At 35.0% G+C, this 27,870-nt stretch overlaps 1 protein-coding gene across 1 annotated transcript in view; it reads left to right on the top strand.

The window, feature by feature from the left end:
• Positions 1–593: 593 nt before the first annotated feature.
• The window catches only part of LOC146166723 (complement receptor type 1-like), a 47,397-nt gene continuing 20,120 nt past the window's right edge, over positions 594–27,870 (top strand). Inside the window, exons 1-34 of the mRNA XM_083384802.1 lie at positions 594–799; positions 1,402–1,448; positions 2,462–2,512; positions 3,767–3,884; positions 4,616–4,686; positions 5,331–5,387; positions 6,792–6,905; positions 7,818–8,000; positions 8,807–8,992; positions 9,329–9,508; positions 9,888–10,064; positions 10,652–10,828; positions 12,676–12,852; positions 13,242–13,418; positions 14,588–14,794; positions 15,483–15,665; positions 16,388–16,564; positions 16,712–16,918; positions 17,250–17,432; positions 17,951–18,127; positions 18,269–18,475; positions 19,113–19,295; positions 19,945–20,121; positions 20,238–20,444; positions 21,082–21,264; positions 21,911–22,087; positions 22,204–22,410; positions 23,048–23,230; positions 23,877–24,053; positions 24,170–24,376; positions 25,017–25,199; positions 26,080–26,256; positions 26,389–26,595; positions 27,299–27,505. Coding sequence (XP_083240928.1) covers positions 594–799; positions 1,402–1,448; positions 2,462–2,512; positions 3,767–3,884; positions 4,616–4,686; positions 5,331–5,387; positions 6,792–6,905; positions 7,818–8,000; positions 8,807–8,992; positions 9,329–9,508; positions 9,888–10,064; positions 10,652–10,828; positions 12,676–12,852; positions 13,242–13,418; positions 14,588–14,794; positions 15,483–15,665; positions 16,388–16,564; positions 16,712–16,918; positions 17,250–17,432; positions 17,951–18,127; positions 18,269–18,475; positions 19,113–19,295; positions 19,945–20,121; positions 20,238–20,444; positions 21,082–21,264; positions 21,911–22,087; positions 22,204–22,410; positions 23,048–23,230; positions 23,877–24,053; positions 24,170–24,376; positions 25,017–25,199; positions 26,080–26,256; positions 26,389–26,595; positions 27,299–27,505 — 5,737 coding nt within the window. The remainder of the gene's footprint in view (positions 800–1,401; positions 1,449–2,461; positions 2,513–3,766; positions 3,885–4,615; positions 4,687–5,330; positions 5,388–6,791; positions 6,906–7,817; positions 8,001–8,806; positions 8,993–9,328; positions 9,509–9,887; positions 10,065–10,651; positions 10,829–12,675; positions 12,853–13,241; positions 13,419–14,587; positions 14,795–15,482; positions 15,666–16,387; positions 16,565–16,711; positions 16,919–17,249; positions 17,433–17,950; positions 18,128–18,268; positions 18,476–19,112; positions 19,296–19,944; positions 20,122–20,237; positions 20,445–21,081; positions 21,265–21,910; positions 22,088–22,203; positions 22,411–23,047; positions 23,231–23,876; positions 24,054–24,169; positions 24,377–25,016; positions 25,200–26,079; positions 26,257–26,388; positions 26,596–27,298; positions 27,506–27,870) is intronic.

A 27,870-nucleotide genomic window follows, 5' to 3' on the forward strand; every position in this document is an offset into this window, starting at 1 on the left:
AAATAGCTCTTTGCGTTTTTTTAATTTAAACGATTGTATATTTAATACATGTCAAATGGTCAGATTACACACTAGGAGAAACAAATTTTTAAAAATGCTTTGAAGACAGGAGAGACAGACTGACCAGGGCGGGTATAGGCCTATAGGCCATCGTTTAACAACAAATTTGCTTATACTCTACAACCTTTTTTCTGGATCATCCTAAATCAGTGTTGTAATGACTTAAGTCACTGTTTTCAAATAACTTGACTTGACTTTAAGTATTTTGGGGCAAAATTACTTGACTTATTTTACTTGAGATTACTTGAGAATTAAGTCATTTGGACAAATGACTTGGGTTGAAATAAAGTGTTTTTGTTCAACATTTTTCATTATAAACCTGTTAACAGCATGATCTTTGTTTATTTAAGGTACATCTTTGCCAGTTCTACTTTCTAATGGGATGTTTTTTTTTTTTTAAAGATACTGAATAGAGAATGCCATTGTCCGGTTGACGTTTTCGTTTTGTAGCAGCGGCCTGGCCCTCGTGCGATTCGCCCAATCAATCCAACCCTACGCATCATTATAGAATAATTTCAACAAACCTAAGCGCAATGCCACAACACGTGCGGTTTGCTGCGGCTATTTCACGCCTATTTTGCAGTCAGTCCCCAGTCAAGCTTGCCAGATTGTTGTTGGTCGTGTCTCTGTGCTTAGACCACGTCGCCTGGTGCCAGCGTAGCACGTGCAAAGTATCTCCCGAAAGGCGCCGAGGCTGTCCCCAGGGTTCAAACTTACAACCCTTCCAGTGCCTTATGAGGTGACTACTTTCAATTGTGTGTAGGGCTTATCGTTAAGGTATTCCTTTCGCGTACGAAGTATAAGCTCCGGTGGTGTAAGCCAGTTGTCTTCAGCCTATGGACGGGTCGCTAAAACCTATTCTGGGGTCGTCATCACTCCCCATTTTCTGCAGTTCTAATAATTTCTTGCCCTTGTGGTTTAAACGAGCGTAATGAGTAGGCTACATTTAAAATGTTAATTTAAAAAATATAGTGTTTAATGTGATAACTTTAAATCCGTGTATTAATTAAAACTTCTAATTTCGGTACACATGGGAAGCCACATAAATTGTATATATCTTAAGTTTATTATTGAAACAAATTTGGGTCGGATGCAAATACTAATTTCATTTTATATTTAATTTGGAGCCGGTTAATAAAAAAGTTGGAGACCAATGGTCTTTGCTCACTGTAATGCCTTTGCAGGGGGGTTTCAGGTTTTTATTTGAAATTGAACAACATCAAATTTTTGTAGCCATTTACTTTTTGCACCATATCGGGCCTGCATTATATTCGTAAAAGTTTTCGCTTGCTAAATTCAATTTACGAGACGATGGTTTGTTTTACCTTCTTTTTTCCACAGTGGTTGCTGCTACGAGTCAAGAGGGCAAACTGCTTGCTACCGGGCAGGTAAGCGACCCTGTCTAAGAGTAATGCTGCTGTACGGTTGGTTAATGTAGACGAGACCAGGGTGCGCAACCTGTCGCCGTTAAAAGTAACTCATGTTTGAGAAAACACAAGTGTCGGCGGCCGTACGTTGGTCGTTGTAAACTTTTTGTTCATCGGACACTGATCATCCTATAGTATAAGTACTGATACTACCACTTGGCATCGGCTCCGATCCGATTTTTTTGTTCTTCGCTTTAACTTCTGTAATGTCCGTTACTGGAAAGGGGTTTTCAATGAACAGCAGAAATTGTTTGCCAAGAAACAACTCATCAAATCGCATTGTTAAGTAAATACTGAGACATATAAGGTCCGGATTCAACACTAAAAAGGTCCGCATTTGGACTGCGGTCCGCCAGTTGAGTAGCCCTGCTATATGGCATCCCTATAGGCGGCCGTGAGAAAAGACTGCTAATGCGAAAATCAATGGCTAAAAGGTTGTCTACCCTGATGTATGCCTAAACCTCCGTGATTATATGGTGGGCAACTGTTACTGTATTTGTAGAACAAGTTATCAATTGAATTTTAAATTGTTTTGACGCATACTAGTTTGGTAGCGTTTATTGTTCCCAGTATATCCGAAACCACTCAGGTTTAGATGGTTGAATGATTTTGTTTTATTTATAGGTTTTCCAAACGTCTAATTATTTTATCAAGTAGCCCACGTCATAGCCTAAAACCAGCTTCTACTTTGCTTATCAAAATGTAGCTACTCATTGAAGAAACCTGGTCAGCTGTTGTGTCGAAATCACATATAGAAACTCGTATTAAAACACATTCTTGATGTTTTCGACGATGCGTATGAAAATTTGTGGAAAAATACATTTAATCTACTTTAAGTTCGCAAAACTGTTATTATAAAATAGGCGGTTATCAACCTGGACAACCAACCGTTGTAATTTTATTTTTTTTGTATTTCGAAACTATACTTTATGCGTATTAATTTTACGCCTGAATATTTATGTTTTTTTCCACAGTTTCGACAACTATACGCTTCGTTCCGACTGTAAGACCAGACAGAAGTTCAGGTAAACATAAACATTACCAACGTGTCGTCCATAATTTATAACTATTGCCGATGATGTACTTAAATATTTCAGAAGAGATGTCTATATGGTAAAAGCATATTTTGCTTTTAAGTTTTTATCGTTTTATCAAACTTAAATAAAATTGTCAGGTCCCACTTGATTTAACCGTTTTTCTCATATATTTAAGATGCACCCCTGACAAATATATTTCCGCTACGTTCAGTTTTACTTTTCTGGATAGTGTACCTCATCCCCAGGTTAAGCCCTATTACAATGCTTTCCGACCGAACTGGTAGCGCAAACCATGCATTTAAAGGCCTCAATGATGACAAAAACCTATTGCGTTGGCTTCAATAACCTCATCACATACAGTTACACAATGACAGCAAATGGATGTTACCCTGTTTACAAGGCAAATACAACATGAGCATGTCGCATAAAACTGCTTAAAAAGCTACATTAGGCGCGCGAGCCTGTCTTAGAGAACCCCTATAACAAGACCTCACCGAACTGAGCGGGCCGAGATTGTTATAGAGCAATATCTCCAAAAGTTGTGACGTTAAAGAGTTGACATTTTTTAAATTTGAACTTGCTGGCTCGACAGTTAAGGGTGAATATCTCTGAATATTCTTATTCATATTTATTAATATTATTTTTTTATATTTTGTGCTGGTGTGTATGCTGGAAAGGTGTAGCCAATACAAGGACTGTGTAAAAATATCAGCTCTGTAACGTCACGACTTTTGGAGATATTGCTCTATGACAGTGGTTCTCAACCTTTTTAGCTTACAGACCTGTAAAATTTCATACCAAATTTTGCGGACCGGTGGACCTTCAAAAATCAAAATCAACCCAAAATTTAATTACAACAAAAGTATGCAACTAAAAGTCTTCTTAGCTTTCACATAAAAGTGGGCTTGAAGTTTAAACTGAAACGAGTTGTAGCCTACTTTTAGACAGTTGGGCACAACACTTGCAGCATTGTGACGTACGATAAAGTCGAAAGTATCATTAACTCTATGTTACGTCACAATGCTTCAATTACGGAACTGGCGAAGTTTTAAATTTGGTCGTCAAGCCTTCAACATCTTGCATTTTGCAATTGAGATATAAAATTGTAATATTTGACGGGCCGACAGGAAAGTTGACGCGGACCGGCACCGGCGGTTGAGAACCACTGACTCTATATTACTATTAGCGCGATCAGTTCGCTCAGGTGTCAACGAGCTTCTTATTGTTTATTGTTTGTCCCAGGCCTTGAGTTCGGCGGTGAGCCTGGCTTTCCTGGTTCGAGGATACAAAGGCAAATCTGCAATCGAACTATTCGAAATCAAAATGCAAACACGTGCGGTCTTTCCTGGGTGGCTTCGAGGTTTGGATTTTTTCGTTTAATTTTAAGCAAAACGGAAGCCGAAACAATAAGGGGCAGTTAAGTTGTTGGCATGTCGTTAACTGCCCATAGTCGGACATGGTGTAAATTAATTGAAATTATTTTTTAATATTTGTTTTCTCTGTAACGTCAGAGCAAATGTGTTTTTTACTTTTTAGCTTTTTATTAAACACTCCAGCTTTTAATTGTCTCTAATCGTGTGGAAATATTTTTTAGATAAGTTTTTTGTAACCCTTTTCCGCATGCGGTATATCAGTATATCCAATACCATGTATAATGTGCAAGGTTGCCCGATTGTAAAGGGTAATTTTGATCAAAGTTGTATTTGAGTGTTATGTGTACTGTTATATTACATTTTTGCAGAGGTATAACCATGACAACAATTCTTACGCCTAAGCCGGCCGTAAGGCAATATTATAAAAGAGGCAGCAGAACAGCGAATAATCTTTTGCATCTTCGTCTTAATCTAGATAAGAAAAAGATTCAGTTGACAATAGTAAACGTTACTTAAATATCTCGGCTTCTATCAAAACCTCACCTCCAAGCTCTCTGTATGCGCCAACCGAACCAAAAACCTAACTATCAGTAGCGTTAAAATTGTCTCAGCAGTTGAGTAGCGTTCGTCGTTTAACATTTAGTAACATTTCATGCCCGCTACGGCGTTACGCCTTAGGTTGAGATGTCAGTCGTGTAAAAAAATCCGTTTTTTTCAGCGAAAAATGTGAGAGATGGGGTTGCTGTTGGGATCCTTCAAGAGAAGCCTGCTTCCATTCCGAATACAGAAGTAAGCCTAACAAAAATTTAGTCAAACGCCCAAGGTCCGCAGTTATTGATAGATGGGTATAATCGAAACCAACCCGCCATTTTATAAAAAAAAATTGCATTTTCATAGTAAAAGTGGGCGAAAATATACTTTAAGGGAAGGCATGGCCAGGTGCCCTCTAGTATCCGACCCTAGATGGTAGATTCAAGTCACTGATGAACAACGTGATAGCCTATATGCAAAGCAACACAAGCGCGAAAGAATACGGAAAAAAACACTAAAGACAATAAATTAGACAAACGCGTATACCTTACACGGGCCGCCAGGCGGTTTCTAATAATAACTGACGTTATGAATGTTCACTATACTTTATAGAACTTGACTGAGTTATATAAGTATTTCATTTTTTATGTGTTAATAGATTATTTAAGTTTAGTGTAGATTTAAGTTAAGAATTTAGGTTCAATGTAAGCTACGATACCATTCGAACAAAATTCACGCTCAATATTCAATGACATTGCGTTTTCTGAAGCTGGTTGGTCTAACTCTAAATTTAAACCTTTTTAAAGTAAGCTATTTTTCTGATTAGAAATTTTCCAATTATCGCGTACTGTGTTTTACTAACAAACTAACTAACAAATGGAATACGCGTTTTTATGTTACAGTCACACAACTAAGGCGAACTTGTCCGCCAGGATTTCAAAATCCGCCGAGATGCGATGGTAAGCATAGGCTACTATTTTCAATAGATCTGATAAATATCGTTTTGCAAGGTCAACTGTCTTACTTTTTTTACCAGATGCTCATTTTCGCAAGGTCATACTTTGCCTAGGGCCAAAGCATCTCTTTTTGATGTGTAGGATTAACTTCTTTGTACACGGTACCCAAGAATGACAATAATACTTATTCAGGCAGACTAAACTGGCACAGGGTGGCATGAATATAGGCCTGTTAGGTCTTTATAATTTAAATCTTAGCCGTAACGTAATGTAACCAAGTGTAAAAGACAAGATACGTTAACCTAAACATATATCATAGTCTATTTATTGACTTTACAACAAGTTATTGTTTAGCTCAGCGCTTCTCAACCGGTGCGCCGCGGCGCACTGGTGCGCCATGGAAGGCTGCCAGGTGCGCCGCGAGCAAATGGAAAAAATATTTTAATATATAAAACATGTATTTTTACTTTTTTTTTAAGCTTAGCTCATTGATTCCGCAGCACTTTCAAGTAGGAAACACAATAAGACATTCAAAGCAACAACATTTAAATCAGATAATCTATAGACTAATACCATAGTACTAAGATCACCGACATAATAGCGCCGAATTCGCAGGAATTACCACGACAGAATAAGATTTGAAATAGTCTAGATAAGACCTAAACATGTCAAATTAAGCCCAAAATTAATCGGAGGAAGACTTAAATAGACAAAACTACGCCCAAGATTGTAGGGAAAACCCGTTTGCTGTCGGCATTTGGGCGCCGCTGTTTTAGCCCCGGATTTTTTGCCCCCGTTTGGGGTTATGGGCGGGTAGTTGGTGGTGCTAGGAATTGGGTTAGGGTTGAAAATATTCGGGTAGTTAGTGATAGTTATGGATTGTGTTTGGGGTTAGATAAAAGGTTATATAGGCCTTATTTTGGCCATTTAGGTCCGATTCCGATTTCGTCATTATTACGACTATTAGGTTTTAGTCTTATGTACGCCTTATTCCTAACAGTCTTTTATTCTGAAGTTGATGTTGTTACTATTTTGGTCTCAAGGCTGGAGTCTCTTTTAAGATATGCAATTATAAAGCCTATATAATAAAAAATTGCAAGCAATTTAAGAGAAATAGAGGTACACCTCAAAAATTTCGCGCTCGCTTCGCTCGCAAAGTGCGCCGCCTCGTTTTAAATCGTTTCTAGATGCGCCGCCAAATAAAAAAGATTGAGAAACACTGGTTTAGCTTATAAAATAAAACTCCAGTTTGACCTTTTTTTAACAACATTGGACTAAATGTTTCATTGGACTGAAATAACGTAGCTAGCCATGAGTTTTTGCTTAATTAAGCACACTTTTTTCCAAAGAAATATATAAATAGGTTTGGTAATAATCCTTATAAAATTCACATCACTATCTCAACAGAATCGAACGAGTGCCTATCGAACCCGTGTTTGAACGGAGGAGCGTGTTTAGATCGGGTCAACGGATTTACGTGCAGATGTCCGGTCGGAACATTTGGGGAGTTTTGCCACAAACGTAAGTAGTCATCGGCCAGATGTTCTGTTCGGAGACTTAAATTACATTTTTCTATTCATAGTTATTAGATAACCTTTAGAAATTCTAACCGAATACAAAATTAACATAATAACGGTTATATATATTTTAGCCTATACGCTATAATTTAGGCCTACTTGTATCGAAATATTTTAGGCCAAGTTAGATAAGGCAAAACGAAAAGGCATAAAAAATTAAAGTAATTTCTCTATAATTTGTCAAAATTACTATTGGTTAAGGCAGAGATCGGCAAACTGTGACGTTAAATGAATTAATTTTTAAAGTATATTTTACAATTTACCAGTATCAAGTAAATGTACTTTATCTCTACCGCCATCTGCCGGTGGCTGTATTTACCTCATCGTCTGCGACCTTACTTTCTGTCTTTCTTCCTGTTGGCGTTCAAAAACTTTTTCTGGAGGCTAAGTCGCTTACCACCCAAATTATCTTGCTTCGCCCCAAAGTGCGACTTGTCGCCATTGCATTATCTACAGTACACAACGTAATTAAACCAAATCAAATATTTTTTGCATAGAAGACATTAGGATGCTGATCTGGACTCCTACCACTTTTTATTTTAACGATACGAGTTGTCAAAGATGAAATTACAAGCAAGACACCCGATCCGTCAGAAATTGGTGCATTTTTAAGCAAAAAAGGTCTACGGCAATTAGGGCATCCAAAGGACCGAAGTCTTGCTTGATAATTAATAAATAAATATATATATATATAAATATAATAATAATTCTGGACCTACCCGAACCCAAGTAATGTTAGCAATATATGACGAAAATGTAATGGAGTTCTAGAGTAGACAATCGCCAAAAAGCTAAGTAAATTCACATGTAGGCCTACCGAAAATGCCCAAACGCTATTAAATTGTTGTTTTCGCAGCGTGTCCGTCGCCTCCTCCTATTGCTATCGGCAGTTTCTCACCTGTGCTGACTGTCTACTCGCCCCCTGTAACTGTCGACTACTCCTGCCCAGAGAGCTATACACTGATTGGTGACCCCACCATCGACTGTTTGAACGACGGGACTTGGACCAACGACGTGGCGCCCACTTGTCGTCTGAATAGTAAGCAGAAATCGTGGAATGTTTGTTAACATGTTTAGTTAATAGTACCTATCTCATTATAACCTGTCGCGTATTCAAAGTAATTTGCTTCCGATTACTCTACAGTTTAAAACTTAAAATAATTGAAAAACAAACAACGTATTTAGAATCACTGGCATTTGCGTATGTTTTTTTAAGGAAATGTCTAAAGCAGTGGTTGTCAACCAGGGTTCCGCTAGTACAGGCCAGGGGTTCCGCAATTTCTAAATTGTGTAGCTAATTGAGGTTTGTTTATTACACTTGGGTTCCTCGAGCCAGTGGAATTATTGCACCGGGGTTCCTCGAGCCAGTGAAATGTTTCCATGGGGTTCAACCGTAGCGAAAAGGTTGAAAAGCACTGGTCTAAACACAATATATATTACGGTATACAGTATACACTCGTTGAGTCATTTTACACTATTGTTCTATACTTGGTCCACTATACAAAACGGCATTGGTGTTTTTGTTATGACTGGATTAATTGTAATTGTGCTTCACTGCAAACATAATTCTGTTGTTGTACTTGATTGTTGTTGTGACATACAAAGTTCTACCATTTTACTACCAAAAAAGTATGTAAAACATCAGTTATGATTGCCTAACAGTCAAATAATTTGCCATGTCTTATTTGCTGAAGCCTGCAAAAGCCCAGATCCTATAAATTGAAGTTTATAAAATATTCTGCATAACTTAAGTATCCAATAATTGTCATTTTGTGGTTATATTTTTTCTATCGTAATGGGAATGTTGCTGGAAAGAAGGATATTTACCAAAAATGTTTCTTGCAGCTTGCGAAAACCCGCCAACTATACTGATTGGAAGATTTGAGCCAGTCTTTCTCACATACAACCCTGGAGAAACGATAACATACATATGCCCACCAGCGCAGTACGATTTGTGTGGGAACGCCATAAACCGATGCTTGCCTTCTGGGGCCTGGAGTGAATCTACTGCTCCACTATGCATTGAAAAACGTATGATCAATCAATTTAAAATGTTGTTTGTTGTTATTTTTAACATAAAAGAGAGTAAATAATTTTGCATGGGTCTAGAATCGTACCACTTGTTCACAGTAACTAAGCGAGTTGTCAAAATTTAAATTGCAAGGAAAAAATAAATGTAACAATATTACTTGACCAACTCAAACCAAAACACTAACTCATACCCTAGTTGAAATATTGTTGGCAACATTAACCTCTGAACGAAAATGTGGTAGGACTTTGGACGAGTGGTAATAAATCTGCTTTCATCTGTAAAATCAGACCATTTCTTACCCTGTTTATTTAAATTGCTTGGTTTTTAATCTGTAGAATGTGGGAACCCACCAACAATTGCAAATGCTGTTACGCCTGTGTCAATGGCATACAGACCAGGCGATTCTTTTACCTATAATTGTTTGGGGGATTTTGTTATTACACCTCCTGGAGGGCAAACCGTCAGTTGCCAGGAGGATAAAACGTGGACTGCAAATCCACAATGTGTAAACAACGGTGAGGGTTTGGTATTATTTCTAAACAAGTATTTGATCCTAAAACTTGAATAATATTAAGAAGTTTGTATAATTTGCCATAGTCATTGATTTTGATTTTAATTACATGCAGCCACTACCTTATCACAAAAGCGTATTCTAAACCCAATTTCGTAACCGCTCATCAAAGAACGCTCAAATTTGTTGCAAACTTATTTTTTTCTTTAAGATCCTTAGCTGTTTGAAATATGAAAAAATCTAAGAACATGGGTTCCGGCCCTTTAAATTAAGCCTGGACTGACCTGCCTTTAACCCTCCCCTAACCTCAAATTGTATTACTTAGTGATCAAAATAATGTTAATGTTAAAAGTTTACCAGACATAATCATCTGATTTTTGCAGAATGTGGTAATCCACCTACAATTGCAAATGCTGATATTCCTGCGTCTATACCCTATTTGCCAGGAGACAGTTTTACCTATAATTGCTTTGGTGGATTTGCTATACAACCTGTAGGAGGTCAAACAATTATGTGTATGGCAGATGGCTGGAGTGCAAATCCACAATGCGTGCAGGAAGGTTAATATAATGGAAGACGTTGTACCTTAACCATAATTATCAATTTAATCTTAGAAACTAAATGTAAAAATTGCAGAAATCTTAAGTTTCTTGTCTGATTGTGGAATTACAAAGTGTTAACTTTTTTATTGTGTATTATGGCAAGTATTTTTTGTGCAGAGTTTCATTTCTTATTTTTGAGCTTCGTAAATTGCCGTTATACTTTCATAGTTTTATTGCAGGACTGGGTGCGCTTTAGTAGAGAGCAATTTGTCTGGCGCAGTTATAAGAGGCCCAGCACAATGTTTCTAGAAAATAACCGGCATTACATAATCAATGTACTATGTGCTGTTACGTTTTGTTGGCCATAAGTAAGCGTTTTTGTTGGCCATTTAGTTTTGTACTGGGTCAAAAAAAAAACCTTCGAATTTTGAAAAATCAGTGTCTGCGAATAAATTATATCTCTGTCTGCGAAATAAATTATATTGGTTCCAGTTAACCTATCAAAACAGTAAAACTGGATTTGAATACCTTTCAATGTTGTGCTTTGAACTTCCGTAGTACTAAAATTGCGTATGTATTAACTATGCATACAATAATATTTGTAGAATGTGGTGATCCCCCAACTATTTCCAATGCTGATATTCCTGCGTCCATAACCTATTTGCCAGGAGAGATGTTCACCTATACTTGCTTTGGAGGATTTGCTATTACACCTGTAGGAGGTCAAACAATTTTGTGTACGGCAGACGGCTGGAGTGCCAACCCACAATGCGTGCAGGAAGGTTAATATGAGATATTGTACCTTTTAATCTTAAAAAACTTAATCTAAAAATTGCAAAAATTTTAAGTTTTTTGTCTGTTTGTGGAATAAAAAAGTGTTAACTTTCAAAGTTACACATTACTAAATTTCATTTTTAGGGCAATTTTTTTTTTAAAAATAAATAATAAAAATTGTGTATGACATCCACTTGCAGGTTATGGTACATGATTTCAGATATTTTTGTACGATTCTATCTTTACCACAAAGTCCTTGTATTTTTAAACATATTTTATCCTGGACTGGCGCATTTTACGTGGAAAAGTTACTTTTGTTACTTAATGCTTATAAGAAAATTACTAAATTTCTGCATCTGACAAATGTTAGCTGCTAGCCCAATAATAGTTAATTGTAGGGTTGGCAAGCCTGTCAATTGACCGGTCAAATACGGTCAATTGACCACACTTTATTTAACCGGTCAAATACTTATATTGGATTTAAATGTTGTAAATTTTTTAAGAGTTGTTTTGTGATTTGAGTTTTAAATAATCTTGATTGTAACTTTTTTAAAGAATTCAAATATAAAATTGTAGGGTTTACCTGATGCAAACACAGGTTCTGTGGTAATCACAAAGTGTTTGTAATAGCAAAGTAGATTTATTTTGTTTAGAATAAGTACACATATATCATGAATCGCGTTTGTCATAAAAGAAAACACTAGTTCCAGTGGTGGGATTCAGCCGGTTCGCACCGGTTCTGTAGAACCGTCCCACGAAATTTTATGAGATCAGCGAACCGGTTAGCAGCATTACTGGTTACTGTCAACAGATTTTTGCATCTTATCTGATACACCGAATTTTGAGATCCAAGTAGCTCACATGTTTGTTTTTTTCATAATGTAGAATGGTTAAGTTCTCAAGTAAAAGTTATACATTGTGTTAATTTTTTATAATTATTTTTTTTTCTTTTGTGATTGTTTGTCTGAAAATTGAATTGCTACGTCATAAGTAAAGTAAAAAACGCTGCTTTTCAATGTGGCTGTTATATAGCAGTGATGGGATTCAGCTAGTTCGCACCATTTGCTGGAACCTGGGGTTGCACCCAGTTTTTGCAACAACTTTAATCTCAAGAATAGGTTGTTAGATAGTTTGGTTTATAAGAATGTGATAGAAAAAGAAGACGTTGTCTTCATAAAACGAAGTTCTGTCGTATATATAAAAATTATCTGTTTACTGCCTAAAAATAAGACTTTTTGTAACAGGACCGGTTTAAAATGTGACTTTTGCGATAGAAACTGCTAACAATAAAAATGTTTCCCACCACTGGGTATACCACAATCTTTTTTACTGATGCATTTATTTGTTGTAAAATTTCGTTAATAAACTTGTTGGCTTTACTTGGTGGTTGTAGTAATGGTAAAAGTTACTACAATACTGCTATAGTATTGCTTGCAAGATGGGCATTGTTTTGCAAAAATTCTTATTGATAATCAAAAAATAATTGTTTTTGTTTTGCAAACTATTGTACTTAAACCAAAATGACCTATTTGACGAGTATTTGACCGGTCAAATGCCCAACCCTAGTTAATTGATTTACAATTAAACAATGATTGCACGAAGGTTATGGGCGACTAATTGATCGCCAAAAAACACTGAAGTTGCCCTAAATACCATTATGTGGAATCCACTTGTTTTGCCACAGCAACAGGCCTTAATTGAAACATTAAAGCTCGCAAAATAAATTTTATCTGTTCCAGTTATCGAATAAAAACGAAACTGGATTTGAATATTTTGGGATTCAATATCCTACTTTGAACATCACTAGTAATCAAATTGCACACTGTATAAACTATCCATACACTATTATTTGCAGAATGCGGTGATCCCCCAACTATTTCCAATGCTGGGATTCCTGCGTCCATAACCTATTTGCCAGGAGACACTTTTACCTATAATTGCTTTGGTGGATTTGCTATTACACCTGTAGGAGGTCAAACAATCATGTGTATGGCAGATGGCTGGAGTGCAAATCCACAGTGTGTACAAGATGGTATAAAGCCCTGCACTTATTTTTATACACTAATGCTAATTTAAATAAATTGAAATCTGTGTACTTTGTACTCTATATTGTAATACTAATTTGTAACAGTACGTGCTATATAAACTTACACACAACTATGTAAGTGTGAAATTTTTACGTTTAGCCTGTGGAGAGCCTCCTGAAATTGCTAATGGAAATTTTCCTATTTCACCCCTGTATGATTTCGAAGAGATATTAACCTACAGCCCTGCACTTATTTTTACACTCAAGCTAATTTTATTAAATTAAAATCTGTGTACATTTACTATCAATCCGAATTAATAATTTATACCAGTAAAGGCAGTAAGTGCTATATACACTTACACACAACCATGCAAGTGTATTTTTTGGTGTTTTAGCCTGTGGTGAACCTCCTGCTATTGCTAATGGAAATTTTCCTATTTCACCCCCGTATGATTTCGGAGAGATGGTAACCTACAATTGTTTGGCTGGATTTACTCTGCAACCCCCAGGAGGGGGCTCGATAATATGTCAAGACGGAACTTGGACTGCTAACCCACAATGTGTTCAAATAGGTAATATATTTTGTTTTCTAATTTTTACTTTGTTGTATTTTTGATTTTAGTTTGCAATTGTGTTTCACTCCGGCATAATTCTGTCGTTGGAATTGATTGTTTTTTGTGACACATAATGTTCTGCCATTTTACTACCAAAATAATATGTAAAACTCCACTCCATTTTTTAAACTATACTATGTAAAAAGTATTAGGATGTCAACCACTCTTTAACTGAGGGGTTCTTAAACTGGGGTCCATGGACCCCTTAGGGGTCTGTCACCTAGCTTCAGGGGGTCCATGAAAGCCTAATTGTAATATTAATGTATATTTAAGAAGGAATCAATTTATCAAACACAACAGTTTAATTAAAAATAAAACGGAATTGCACTGAATGCATTAAGACTCCATTTCACTTTCACATTTTTGGACCGAAATCAGCAGACTTATAAAGTCTATTTGTATTGTGATGTAAAATCACGACGTCATTTAAAAAAAATTGCCTATAGTGGTCCACGTGAGGCCCCAAAAAAAAAAGGGAGTCATGACCTGGTTCCCTCAACCCCCTGAATCTGCCCCGACTTTATGTACACTTTTGATATTTTCTGTATGTAGGTAGGACACAAACACAGTATCTTCCAAACCAAATAGAAAAAGTTTTTCTGTTACTAAATTAAACAATGTTCTGCAGTACAGAAATAATGATGTTGCTGGCCTGTTTGCCTGGGTTGAACCACCTCGCACTAAACAACTAAAAAATTTTAAATGTCAATGGCAAAAAAAAACGCTGATTTGTGATTGGCCTACAAAGACTAGACACAAAGAGAATTAATTGTTTTATGCTTTAAAGTTAAACCTTGATCTACACACTGAGTTAAAGCTGCTACAAAGCAGTTGTTTATAGAAATATTATTTTTATAATTTCCTCCACTGGAAAAGACATGCCACCTACAAGCCATGGCTGTTTGACTAAATCCACTTTTAGTTTAACCAATGTACCTAAATATTATGATCTCAGAGGTAATATGTTTTAGTCTCAGTGTAAATAACTAGGGCGCTTTAAAATAAAAATGTTGTTAAATTGCTACAGCTTGCTTTTTACTTTCAATTAACTTATGAGGTTTCCTCCGAATATGGCAATGCCACCTTTGATTTAAGCTTGTTAATCATGCAAATCTTTTGTCACATAGTTTGCTCTGAACCAGTTACTGTGGCGACCGGCACTGGTGGTTTCATGACCTCCCCGCCGGCCCCACAAGCGTTTGTTGATGGTGTGTCAGTCACCTATTTTTGCAACTTCGGGTATGAACTTGTTGGAATGCAAACAAGTGTTTGCCGTACAATGACCGGCATAGGCATTTGGGAACCAGCAAATACGCAGTCATGTCGGCTGATTGGTTAGTATAAATATTTATAAATAGCAGTATATAGCACTGATAGCCTTAACTAAAATAAAACAACCTAACTCTGTATAAACACCATCATAGAGTCTCGAATATTTTGTTGTACATTATCAACCTTTCTAACCTAATAGTCCACTCTCATCAAACTTTCTGGCGGCCCATGTTTACTGAAAAATTGTTTTGTGACTATAATGAAGCATGATAGCAAAACCAATACCACAACGTAAAATACAATTTGCTTTCAATAGGAATAAGAATATCTTTAAAATTAACAGGTGTTAGTGCGACGCCGAAATTTGCGAAAAGAGTAATCATACCCCAAGTAAAATGTGAAAAAATGTTCCATCTTTGACTCATTAGGTTCTTAATCTTTTTCTTATTCTTAAAAAATTACTTCTCACATTCATTTATTTGGATGTTTCTCAACAGTTATAGGACTCTAATTAACACACCTTTTAAAGTCCTAACAAGAATGAACTTGATGAAAGACACACACAAACATATGTGTTTAATAACATCTGTGATCTAGCCCCTCGGAAGTTGCTTTATGACCAACGATTACGGCTTCCGTATCAATAGTACACCGAAAAGCCATCGCAGACTCGCCGAATCTGTCGATCTATGATGCAAGCAGAGCAAGCCAGAAAAACAACAACAAGAATGAACTTGTTTTACTTTACAGAATGTGGTGACCCGCCAACCATTCCTAATGCTCCTATACCACCAACAACAACCTATATGTCTGGAGTCACCTATACTTACACTTGTACAATTCCATTTGTCTTATCCCCCGCTGGAGGGGGCACTGTAGAGTGTCAGGCAGATAAAACTTGGACTGCTAATCCACAATGCGTGGCACCACAGGGTGGGAAATGCATCTTTTTGTCTTATTCGTTTTTGAATAAACCACATGGCGTTTTTTTATTTCATTTTTACTACATTTGGCCGAGAAGGCAAACGTTTAAAACTAAATTTAACCATTACTTCAGTTTTAAGTGATCTCAATATAAAAATTCATAGTGAATTGTGATAAAATATTTATACAACTGTTTGCACCACTTCAATAGTTTTACTTTTTGCATTTCACAGCTAAAGCTGTTCTATAAACTTGAAAGTATGTAATATAACTTAAAAACAACTTTGGAATAAAACTTCGGTGCATGTTAACTTGTTGCAGGCACCGTGTATATATTACTTTAACAACATGTTTTAGTAATGTGGTAAAACATCTAAGTCTGCAACAACCCTAATGTATAATTATCCAAAATCAATAGAAAAAAAAACAGTTTCAAAATGGTGGGATTAAATCTATCTCACATAATCCACAAAAAATTACAGGTCACTAGCATTTGTTCTTCCAAATTTGTAAGCACTATGTTTATTAACAACTGAGTGTGTAGTGTTATTTTTTTAATAAGAATACCTTTCAGCTTTTAAATTAGTACAAAAGGCCATTTTTTTACTTTTTTGTTTTTTACCTTTTTTTGTTGAGGCATTTAAGTCATCAAGTGCATAAAAGTTAGCCCTTTCTTTTTGGCTGTCTAAATTACCTGATGATCACATTTTATTTACCTTTTACCACTATAGAATGTGGCAATCCACCAACTATCCCATTCGCGATGGCACCTCCCTCTATGATTTACCAATCTGGTGACACATATGATTACGTTTGTATTACCGGGTATTCCATTGAACCAACTGGTGGAGCAAGAGTAACATGTATGAACAATGAGTGGTCAGCTAATCCACAATGTGTACAGATTGGTAAGTTAATCGGACTGATTGCTATAAAAAAAAAAAAGTCATTAAATGCACAGTTGAGTTATTAAATGTATTTGTTTAATAACTATCATTGTTTTTACATATACTATTTACTTTTCATCTTGTATAAGTTATTTACTTGTGTTGCAGTTTGTCCTGATCCAGTTGATTTGGTTGTTGGATCCGGTACCAGAACAATCCAATTGAATGGCAATATGGAAATTGTGAATGGTGTAATGGTCAGCTATGTTTGCAATGCTGGGTTTGAACTAATAGGTGTTTCCCCAAGTACATGTGGTACTGGAACAGGTGTTGGAATATGGAATCCTTCTAACACCCAATCATGCCAGGCTATAGGTTTGTGAAACATATAGCAGGTTACCTTTACCAGGTTTTAAAATCTAATCACAGCAATTAAAAGTTGAATTTCAGGTAATTCCAAGTTTTGCATTATTTCATCCCACGCCTTCACACACATAGCGATATTCAACCTCACAACTACTCGTGTTTAGTTTACAAAGGCTTATTTCAATAGCAAAGTTATGTTCAACACCTCCACAATACTTTAGCTCAAATATCACATCAACATCGCTGGCAATGTTAGAAAACAAACGGTTGTCTGGCCTTATTTCGAAGATTAACGTCATACCTTTTTTGGCTCTTTTTCTAATTCTGCAATATATTGCAGAATGTGGCATTCCACCAACAATTCCAAATGCTGGAGCGCCCTCAGCTGGAACCTATCTGCTTTCATCCACCTTTACCTACACTTGCAATGCTCCTTTTATCATTACACCTGTGGGAGGAGAAACTGTCCAATGTCAAGCAGATAAAACTTGGACTGATAATCCCCAATGTGTGGCATCACAACGTAAGAAGGACAATATTTGGGTTCATTTCTACTTTGACCTGATAAAGCGCAGTTAAGCAAAAGCTTGTCAGGACATTAATACAATTTGTATTTATATAGTGCCACCTGATTACATTTTTGGAATTAGATAAATATGGCCAATTACAAATATTTGGTTTCACACAGCCTTACTAAACACAACAATTTAAAGTGACTTTGAGATACCTCTATTTAGTAAAACGTGTTGTGTTTAGAGTTTAAATAAAATTTTCGAATAAATAAAAAACAATTTGTTTTTAAAACTATTTGGATTGTTATGTTTTTGTTGCATTTATTATAATATCTGAAATGCAATTTGACCGATTTACTAAATAATATTAAGTAAATAATTTTTTTTAGTTTTAATTTATTAGACAATATACACTTGTGGCTCTTTGAATTAACAATTTCACAACACCAATGTTCTTTGTCTGGAAAATACTTAAAACATATACTGTCATTCTTTGCACCCAATCATGCAAATCTTTTTTGTATTTCAGAATGTGGCAACCCGCCAACTATTCCAAACGCTATGACTCCACCGTCTATGGTTTATAATTCAGGTGACACATATGATTATGTCTGTGATGCTGGGTTTGTCATTGAACCAACTGGTGGAGCAACAGTAATGTGTATCAACAATGAGTGGACCGCTAACCCACAATGTGTACAGATCGGTAGGTTAATCTTGACTGTTTGCTATAAAACGTCATTAAATGTACATTTGAGTTATTAAATGTATTTGTTTAATAACTATCATTGTTTTTACATATACTATTTACTTTTCATCTTGTATAAGTTATTTACTTGTGTTGCAGTTTGTCCTGATCCAGTTGATTTGGTTGCTGGATCAGGTACCAGAACAATCCAATTGAATGGCAATACGGAAATTGTGGGTGGTGTTATGGTCAGCTATGTTTGCAATGCTGGGTTTGAACTAATAGGTGTTTCCCCAAGTACATGTGGTACTGGAACAGGTGTTGGAATATGGACTCCTTCCAATATCCAATCATGCCAACAGATAGGTATATATGAAAATGGAATTATGCATTAGACAATTGAATATTCAAAAGCATGTCTACACGATTTCCTAATACGTTATTTCTTTGTTGAAGCGATTAATTTTAGGGTTTTTAAAAATCCATGTGACTATTCAATTTGTTGCTGGTTAATAAAGTAATTAGCTGTCAGGGACCATTTTGCTTTACAATTTTAAGATAAAGTTACGAGGATATGGCTTTCACTTGTATCTGCTTGAGTCCACAAAATTACTTAATTAGCAAATGGAGTTCAGAAACCCAGGTTTAACATATTTTTGTTTGGCCAACCTTCTAGTTTATTTGTTTTTATTAGAAATGGCCATGAATAATAGCATAAAATGTACACAATTTCGCGTGCAGTTTTAATCTAGCGTGGGAACAATAACTTATACTACCATCCTTTTATCGTACATGTCATACAAAAAAGCGAGGATTGCTTTTCTTAAGGCTGCAATTTATTCTTAGATTTTTCTACAATTGTGAAGCTCTACTGTATATTTCAAACCACTGGATCTATTTTACCTAAAAGACCCATTTTTTCTTCCTCGAAATAGTACAAGGCCACAATTCTTAAAACCAGAAAAATAGCGCAATGCAATAATTACTCATTTTTATGTCACAGAATGTGGCGTCCCACCAACAATTCCAAATGCTGCACCGCCCTCAGCTGGAACCTATCTGCTTTCATCCACCTTTACCTACACTTGCAATGCTCCTTTTATCATTACACCTGTGGGAGGAGAAACTGTCCAATGTCAAGCAGATAAAACTTGGACTGATAATCCCCAATGTGTGGCATCACAAGGTAAGAAGGACAATATTTGGGTTCATTTCTACTTTGACTTGATAAAGCACGGTTGTGCGAAAGATTGTCAAGATTTTAATGTAATTCTCTTTTATATAGTGCCACCTGATTACCCTATTTAGAATTAGACAAATACAGCCATTTACAAATATTTGGCTACACACAGCCTTGATAAACAGCATAGTTTAAAGCAACTTTGAAATACTACTAGGTAAAATTTGTTGTTTTTAGAGTATAAATAAAATGTTTCAATTAATAAAAAAACATTTTTTTTTAAATGTGTTAGCTTTTTTATGTTATCTGTTGCATTTATTATATCATCGGAATTTCAATTTGATTGACTTACTAATTTATTTCTTTTTTGTAATGTTAATATGGACTTTTTTATAACAGTTAAAAAGCAAACACATTTGAATAAACAACCAACTCAATACCTTGCTAAACTGTTAGAATAATATTGAGTAATTGCTTTTCATTTGAGTTTCAATTTATTAGACAGAATACACTTTTTGCTCTTTTAATTAACAAATTAAATTAAAATACTTCAGAGCACTTATATTCTTTGTTTTGAAAATACTTTCAACATATACATTGTTGTTCTTTGCGCCCAATCACGCAAATCTTTTTCTAACCTTTTTTTGTTTTTTAGAATGTGGCAACCCGCCTACTATTCCAAATGCTATGACTCCACCGTCTATGGTTTATAATTCGGGTGACACATATGATTATGTCTGTAATGCAGGGTTTGTGATTAAACCAACTGGTGGAGCAAGAGTATCATGTATCACTAATGAGTGGACAGCTAACCCACAATGTGTACAGATTGGTAGGTTATTCTGATTGTTGGTTTGCAAAACATATTAGTGTCCCGTAGTCATCATTGTTTTCCAAATATACAATTCAACCTTTTCGTCAATTATGAGTTGTTTAATTGTGTTGCAGTTTGTCCCGATCCAGTTGATTTGGTTGCTGGATCAGGTACCAGAACAATCCAATTGAATGGCAATACGGAAATTGTGGATGGTGTGATGGTCAGCTATGTTTGCAATGCTGGGTTTGAACTAATAGGTGTTTCCCCAAGTACATGTGTTACTGGAACAGGTGTTGGAATATGGACTCCTTCTAACACCCAATCATGCCAACAGATAGGTATATATGAAAATGGAATTATGCATTAGACGATTGAATATACAAAATCAGGTCTACACGATTTCCTAATACGTTATTTCTTTGTTGAAGCGATTAATTTTAGGGTTTTTAAAAATCCATGTGACTATTCAATTTGTTGCTGGTTAATAAAGTAATTAGCTGTCAGGGACCATTTTGCTTTACACTTTTAAGATAAACTTATGAGGATATGGCTTTCACTTGTATCTGCTTGAGTCAACAAAATTACTTAATTAGCAAATGGAGTTCAGAAACCCAGGTTTAACATCTTTTAGTTTGGCCAACCTTCTAGTTTATTTGTTTTTATTAGAAATGGCCATGAATAATAGCATAAAATGTATACAATTTCGCGTGCAGTTTTAATCTAACGTGGGAACAATAACTTATACTACCATCCTTTTATCATACATGTCATACAAAAAAGCGAGGATTGCTTTTCTTAAGGCTGCCATTTATTCTTAGATTTTTCTACAATTGTGAAGCTCTACTGTATATTTCAAACCACTGGATCTATTTTACCTAAAAGACCCATTTTTTCTTCCTCGAAATAGTACAAGGCCACAATTCTTAAAATCAAAAAAATAGCGCAATGCAATAATTACTCATTTTTATGTCACAGAATGTGGCGTCCCACCAACAATTCCAAATGCTGCACCGCCCTCAGCTGGAACCTATCTGCTTTCATCCACCTTTACCTACACTTGCAATGCTCCTTTTATCATTACACCTGTGGGAGGAGAAACTGTCCAATGTCAAGCAGATAAAACTTGGACTGATAATCCCCAATGTGTGGCATCACAAGGTAAGAAGGACAATATTTGGGTGCATGTCTGCTTTGATCTGATAAAGCATGTTCATGCAAAGCTTGTTGACAATTCAATAAAATTGTCTTCATCTAGTGCCACCTGATTACCCTATTTAGAATTAGACAAATACAGCCATTTACAAATATTTGGCTACACACAGCCTTGATAAACAGCATACTTTAAAGCGGCTTTGAAATACTACTAGGTAAAATTTGTTGTTTTTAGAGTATAAATAAAATGTTTCAATTAATAAAAAAACATTTTTTTTAAATGTTTTAGCTTTTTTATGTTATCTGTTGCATTTATTATATCATCGGAATTTCAATTTGATTGACTTACTAAATTATTTATTTTTTGTAATGTTAATATGGACTTTTTTATAACAGTAAAAAAGCAAACACATTTGAATAAACAACCCACTCAATACCTTGCTAAACTGTTAGAATAGTATTAAGTAAACGCTTTTCATTTGAGTTTCAATTTATTAGACAGAATACACTTCTTGCTCTTTTAATTAACAAATTATATTAAAATACTTTAGAGCACTTATATTCTTTGTTTTGAAAATACTTTCAACATATACATTGTTGTTCTTTGCGCCCAATCACGTAAATCTTTTTCTAACCTTTTTTTGTATTTCAGAATGTGGCAATCCGCCAACTATTCCAAATGCTATGACTCCACCGTCTATGGTTTATAATTCGGGTGACACATATGATTATGTCTGTAATGCAGGGTTTGTGATTGAACCAACTGGTGGAGCAAGAGTATCATGTGTCACTAATGAGTGGACAGCTAACCCACAATGTGTACAGATTGGTAGGTTATTCTGATTGTTGGTTTGCAAAACATATTAGTGTCCCATAGTCATCATTGTTTTCCAAATATGCAATTCAACCTTTTCGTCATTTATGAGTTGTTTAATTGTGTTGCAGTTTGTCCTGATCCAGTTGATTTGGTTGTTGGATCCGGTTCCAGAACAATCCAATTGAATGGCAATACGGAAGTTGTGGATGGTGTGATGGTCAGCTATGTTTGCAATGCTGGGTTTGAACTAATAGGTGTTTCCCCAAGTACATGTGTTACTGGAACAGGTGTTGGAATATGGACTCCTTCCAATATCCAATCATGCCAACAGATAGGTATATATGAAAATGGAATTATGCATTAGACGATTGAATATACAAAAGCATGTCTACACGATTTCCTAATACGTTATTTCTTTGTTGAAGCGATTAATTTTAGGGATTTTGAAAATCCATGTGACTATTCAATTTGTTGCTGGTTAATAAAGTAATTAGCTGTCAGGGACCATTTTGCTTTACAATTTTAAGATAAAGTTACGAGGATATGGCTTTCACTTGTATCTGCTTGAGTCAACAAAATTACTTAATTAGCAAATGGAGTTCAGAAACCCAGGTTTAACATCTTTTTGTTTGGCCAACCTTCTAATTTATTTGTTTTTATTTGAAATGGCCATGAATAGTAGCATAAAATATACACAATTTCGCGTGCAGTTTTAATCTAACGTGGGAACAATAACTTATACTACCATCCTTTTATCATACATGTCATACAAAAAAGCGAGGATTGCTTTTCTTAAGGCTGCAATTTATTCTTAGATTTTTCTACAATTGTGAAGCTCTACTGTATATTTCAAACCACTGGATCTATTTTACCTAAAAGACCCATTTTTTCTTCCTCGAAATAGTACAAGGCCACAATTCTTAAAACCAGAAAAATAGCGCAATGCAATAATTACTCATTTTTATGTCACAGAATGTGGCGTCCCACCAACAATTCCAAATGCTGCACCGCCCTCAGCTGGAACCTATCTGCTTTCATCCACCTTTACCTACACTTGCAATGCTCCTTTTATCATTACACCTGTGGGAGGAGAAACTGTCCAATGTCAAGCAGATAAAACTTGGACTGATAATCCCCAATGTGTGGCATCACAAGGTAAGAAGGACAATATTTGGGTTCATTTCTACTTTGACTTGATAAAGCACAGTTGTGCGAAAGATTGTCAAGATTTTAATGTAATTTGTCTTTATCTAGTGCCACCTGATTACCCTATTTAGAATTAGACAAATACAGCCATTTACAAATATTTGGCTACACACAGCCTTGATAAACAGCATAGTTTAAAGCAACTTTGAAATACTACTAGGTAAAATTTGTTGTTTTTAGAGTATAAATAAAATGTTTCAATTAATAAAAAAACATTTTTTTTTAAATGTTTTAGCTTTTTTATGTTATCTGTTGCATTTATTATATCATCAGAATTTCAATTTGATTGACTTACTAAATTATTTCTTTTTTGTAATGTTAATATGGACTTTTTTATAACAGTTAAAAAGCAAACACATTTGAATAAACAACCCACTCAATACCTTGCTAAACTGTTAGAATAATTAAGTAAATGCTTTTTATTTGATTTTCAATTTATTAGACAGAATACACTTCTTGCTCTTTTAATTAACAAATTAAATTAAAATACTTCAGAGCACTTATATTCTTTGTTTTGAAAATACTTTTAACATATACATTGTTGTTCTTTGCGCCCAATCACGCAAATCTTTTCTAACCTTTTTTTGTATTTTAGAATGTGGCAACCCGCCTACTATTCCAAATGCTATGACTCCACCGTCTATGGTTTATAATTCGGGTGACACATATGATTATGTCTGTAATGCAGGGTTTGTGATTAAACCAACTGGTGGAGCAAGAGTATCATGTATCACTAATGAGTGGACAGCTAACCCACAATGTGTACAGATTGGTAGGTTATTCTGATTGTTGGTTTGCAAAACATATTAGTGTCCCGTAGTCATCATTGTTTTCCAAATATGCAATTCAACCTTTTCGTCATTTATGAGTTGTTTAATTGTGTTGTAGTTTGTCCCGATCCAGTTGACTTGGTTGTTGGATCCGGTACCAGAACAATCCAATTGAATGGCAATACGGAAATTGTGGATGGTGTGATGGTCAGCTATGTTTGCAATGCTGGGTTTGAACTAATAGGTGTTTCCCCAAGTACATGTGTTACTGGAACAGGTGTTGGAATATGGAATCCTTCCAATATCCAATCATGCCAACAGATAGGTATATATGAAAATGGAATTATGCATTAGACAATTGAATACACAAAAGCATGTCTACACGATTTCCTAATACGTTATTTCTTTGTTGAAGCGATTAATTTTAGGGTTTTTTAAAATCCATATGACTATTCAATTTGTTGCTGGTTAATAAAGTAATTAGCTGTCAGGGACCATTTTGCTTTACACTTTTAAGATAAATCTACGAGGATATGGCTTTCACTTGTATCTGCTTGAATCAACACAATTACCTAATGCGCAAATACAGTTTAGAAATCCTGGTTTTATATCTTATAGTTTGTCCAACTTTCTAATGTAATTGTTTTTTTTAGAAATAGCGTTGAATAGCAGCATAAAATTTGCTTCACTTTGTTTTCCAAAGTGTAATCTAAACTTGGAACAATAACTTATACTCTCACCCTTCAAAATTTTATCATATGTTTCATACAAAAAAGTATACAAAAAAGCCAGATTTTTCTACAATCAGGAAGCTGTGCTGTATATTTTAAACCACTGGATCTATTTCACCTGAAAGACCTCCCTTTTTTTCCCTCAAAATAACAAAAGCCCACAATTCTTCAACTCAGGAAAAACATAACACACATTAACACAATGCATAAATTACTCTAACTTTTGGGTCACAGAATGTGGCGTCCCACCAACCATTCCAAATGCTGCAGCGCCCTCAGCTGGAACCTATCTGCTTTCATCCACCTTTACCTACACTTGCGATTCTTCTTTTATCATTACACCTGTGGGAGGAGAAACTGTCCAATGTCAAGCAGATAAAACATGGACTGGTAATCCCCAATGTGTGGCACAACAAGGTAGAAAATAAAATTTTGTCTATAAAAGAAAAGAATAGTCTTACCATGTTTTGATTATTTCCACTGATTATTATAGTAACTGCTTTTTATTTATTTGGCGTTGAATGCCTAACGACAAGTTGATTAGCTTTAAATTATAATTCAACTTGTAGTAGAAATGTATTTGCATTTTTTCTTCTCAATTGTTTGTTGTTGAATTATTCCAAGTTAACATTATATTTTATTTTAATCCTTCAAATAAACAATCTGCTAAACATTTTTAATATTGGTTAAGTTAATGTGAAAACTAAATTCCAATTTAATTTAAGCCTAAGTGTTTTTCACAATAGCTTATTGTTTAAGTAAATATTGACAATAAATGTAACTAAATTTTCGATGCTAAACACAATTTTTTCTTATAATGCTGGAAAACATATGTTAGCATGTTTCAATTTGATCAGTTTTGCTTATTTTACCAAAGTTACTTCATCTTTTATACTAAATATTTGCCATCGTAATAAAATTTGAAGTAAGAGAGACATGGCTACAATAGCAAATATTCGAAACTTGTTAATCTGTTTTACTCTTAAAGATTAAAAGTCTGCAGCAGATTTTAACAATCATTTTTACCCATTGGCTGCCTAAAACCACACAAATTTTACTTACCTATATTTTACAAATACAAACCCAATAAAGTAATACACAAAGACAACTCTTTTGATTACATCATATATCGTGCTTGAAAAGCAAAGCTATAATGCACAAAAATATATTTATAATGCAGTAACCCCATAGTTTCAGTTTAAGCAAGTTCGTCCAAATTTGTTAACAATTAAATTATAAGGTATTCTATTATTTATTTTTAGATTCAGATAGTAACTTAAATTTAATAACCTTTTAGAATGTGGAAATCCGCCTACTGTTCCAAACGCTTCAACTCCACCATCCATGGTTTACCAATCAGGGGATACGTACGATTACACTTGTAATGCTGGGTTTGCTTTAACACCAGTGGGTGGGGCCAGAGTAACATGCGAATTAAATGTGTGGACAGCCAACCCACAATGTGTCCAAATTGGTAAGTTACTGGTAATTGGGTATATATTGGGATTAGATATGCAGAATGCAGATCAACATACAATGTTAGTTTTGATTTGTGTATATTTTTGTTCCTGTTGAAAATGGTTTTCTGTTGTTTTGGTATTTGCAGTTTGTCCTGAGCCAGTTGAATTGGCTACTGGGTCTGGTACAAGAACCACTAACTTGGGTGTCAATACTGCTTATGTGGATGGTACATCTGTTGATTATGTTTGCAATGCTGGATTTGAATTGATTGGAAATTCAAGAAGTACATGTAATACTGGGACAGGTGTTGGAGTATGGAGCCCAGCCAATACCCAGTCATGCAAGCAAATAGGTAATTTGTTGTATTGAGATTGTAACAAATAGTGTACGGTCAGTCAAAATATATCATCTTTCTAAGTTTTATATTTGTTTTTCACAACTGAGTATATATTTTTTAAGTCTATGAAAACTAAACCCAATAAAAGTTTGTTTTTAAAGCGAAGACTGTGGGTGCCTAAATTCTGTTTTCCTTAAATCCTGTAAACGAACTAAAAATTAGCAGGAAAATTAATGCTTAACCTTTAATTGTCTCAACAGGACTATAAACCAACGGAAACAACCTTAAAATTGCATTTTTATTTATTTTGTGGCAAAATATGAATAACCTGGCACACATGTTGCAATTTCGCATTGTTTTTGCTGTGCATATCTCATTTTAAGCATTGTGGTATTTGAATTACCCTTGTTTTCGAGTCAATTCTATTAATTATTTGTTTTTAATTCTTAAATGTTGTTGTCTGATTAACAATTATTTTATTTACAAAATGTTGTACTCTATTCAATGTCTATTTGAAATCACACTGCATTCCGGTTTGTTTGTAAAATTGATTGACCAAAACACTACCTTTGTTGTCATCTGAAATAAAATGTTGCTTACATAGTAAATTAAAATGGTTATTGGTGCACATACTGCATAATTATGGAGTGGCTCTTTAGATGCCAACAGTTATGGAATGCAGACAGTTACATTAACAGCACTCCTTTATGTATTTCAGTGTGTCCTGAACCAGTTACTCTAGATGCTGGGTCTGGTACAAGAACCACTAACTTAGGTGTCAATACTGCTTATGTGGATGGTACATCTGTTGATTATGTTTGCAATGCTGGATTTGAATTGATTGGAAATTCAAGAAGTACATGTAATACTGGGACAGGTGTTGGAGTATGGAGCCCAGCCAATACCCAGTCATGCAAGCAAATAGGTAATTTGTTGTATTGAGATTGTAACAAATAGTGTACGGTCAGTCAAAATATATCAAATTTCTAAGTTTTATATTTGTTTTTCACAACTGAGTATATATTTTTTAAGTCTATTAAAACTAAACCCAATAAAAGTTTGTTTTTAAAGCGAAGACTGTGGGTGCCTAAATTCTGTTTTCCTTTAGGAATCCTGTAAACAAACTAAAAATTAGCAGGAAATTTAATGCTTAACCTTTAATTGTCTTAACAGGACAATAAACCAAGGGAAACAACCTTAAAATTGCATTGTTCTATTTATTTTGTGGCAAAATATGAATAACCTGGCACACATGTTGCAATTTCGCATTGTTTTTGCTGTGCATATCTC

Source organism: Ascidiella aspersa, chromosome 1 (assembly GCF_963924565.1).
Source record: "Ascidiella aspersa chromosome 1, kaAscAspe10.2, whole genome shotgun sequence".
NCBI lineage: Eukaryota > Metazoa > Chordata > Ascidiacea > Phlebobranchia > Ascidiidae > Ascidiella > Ascidiella aspersa.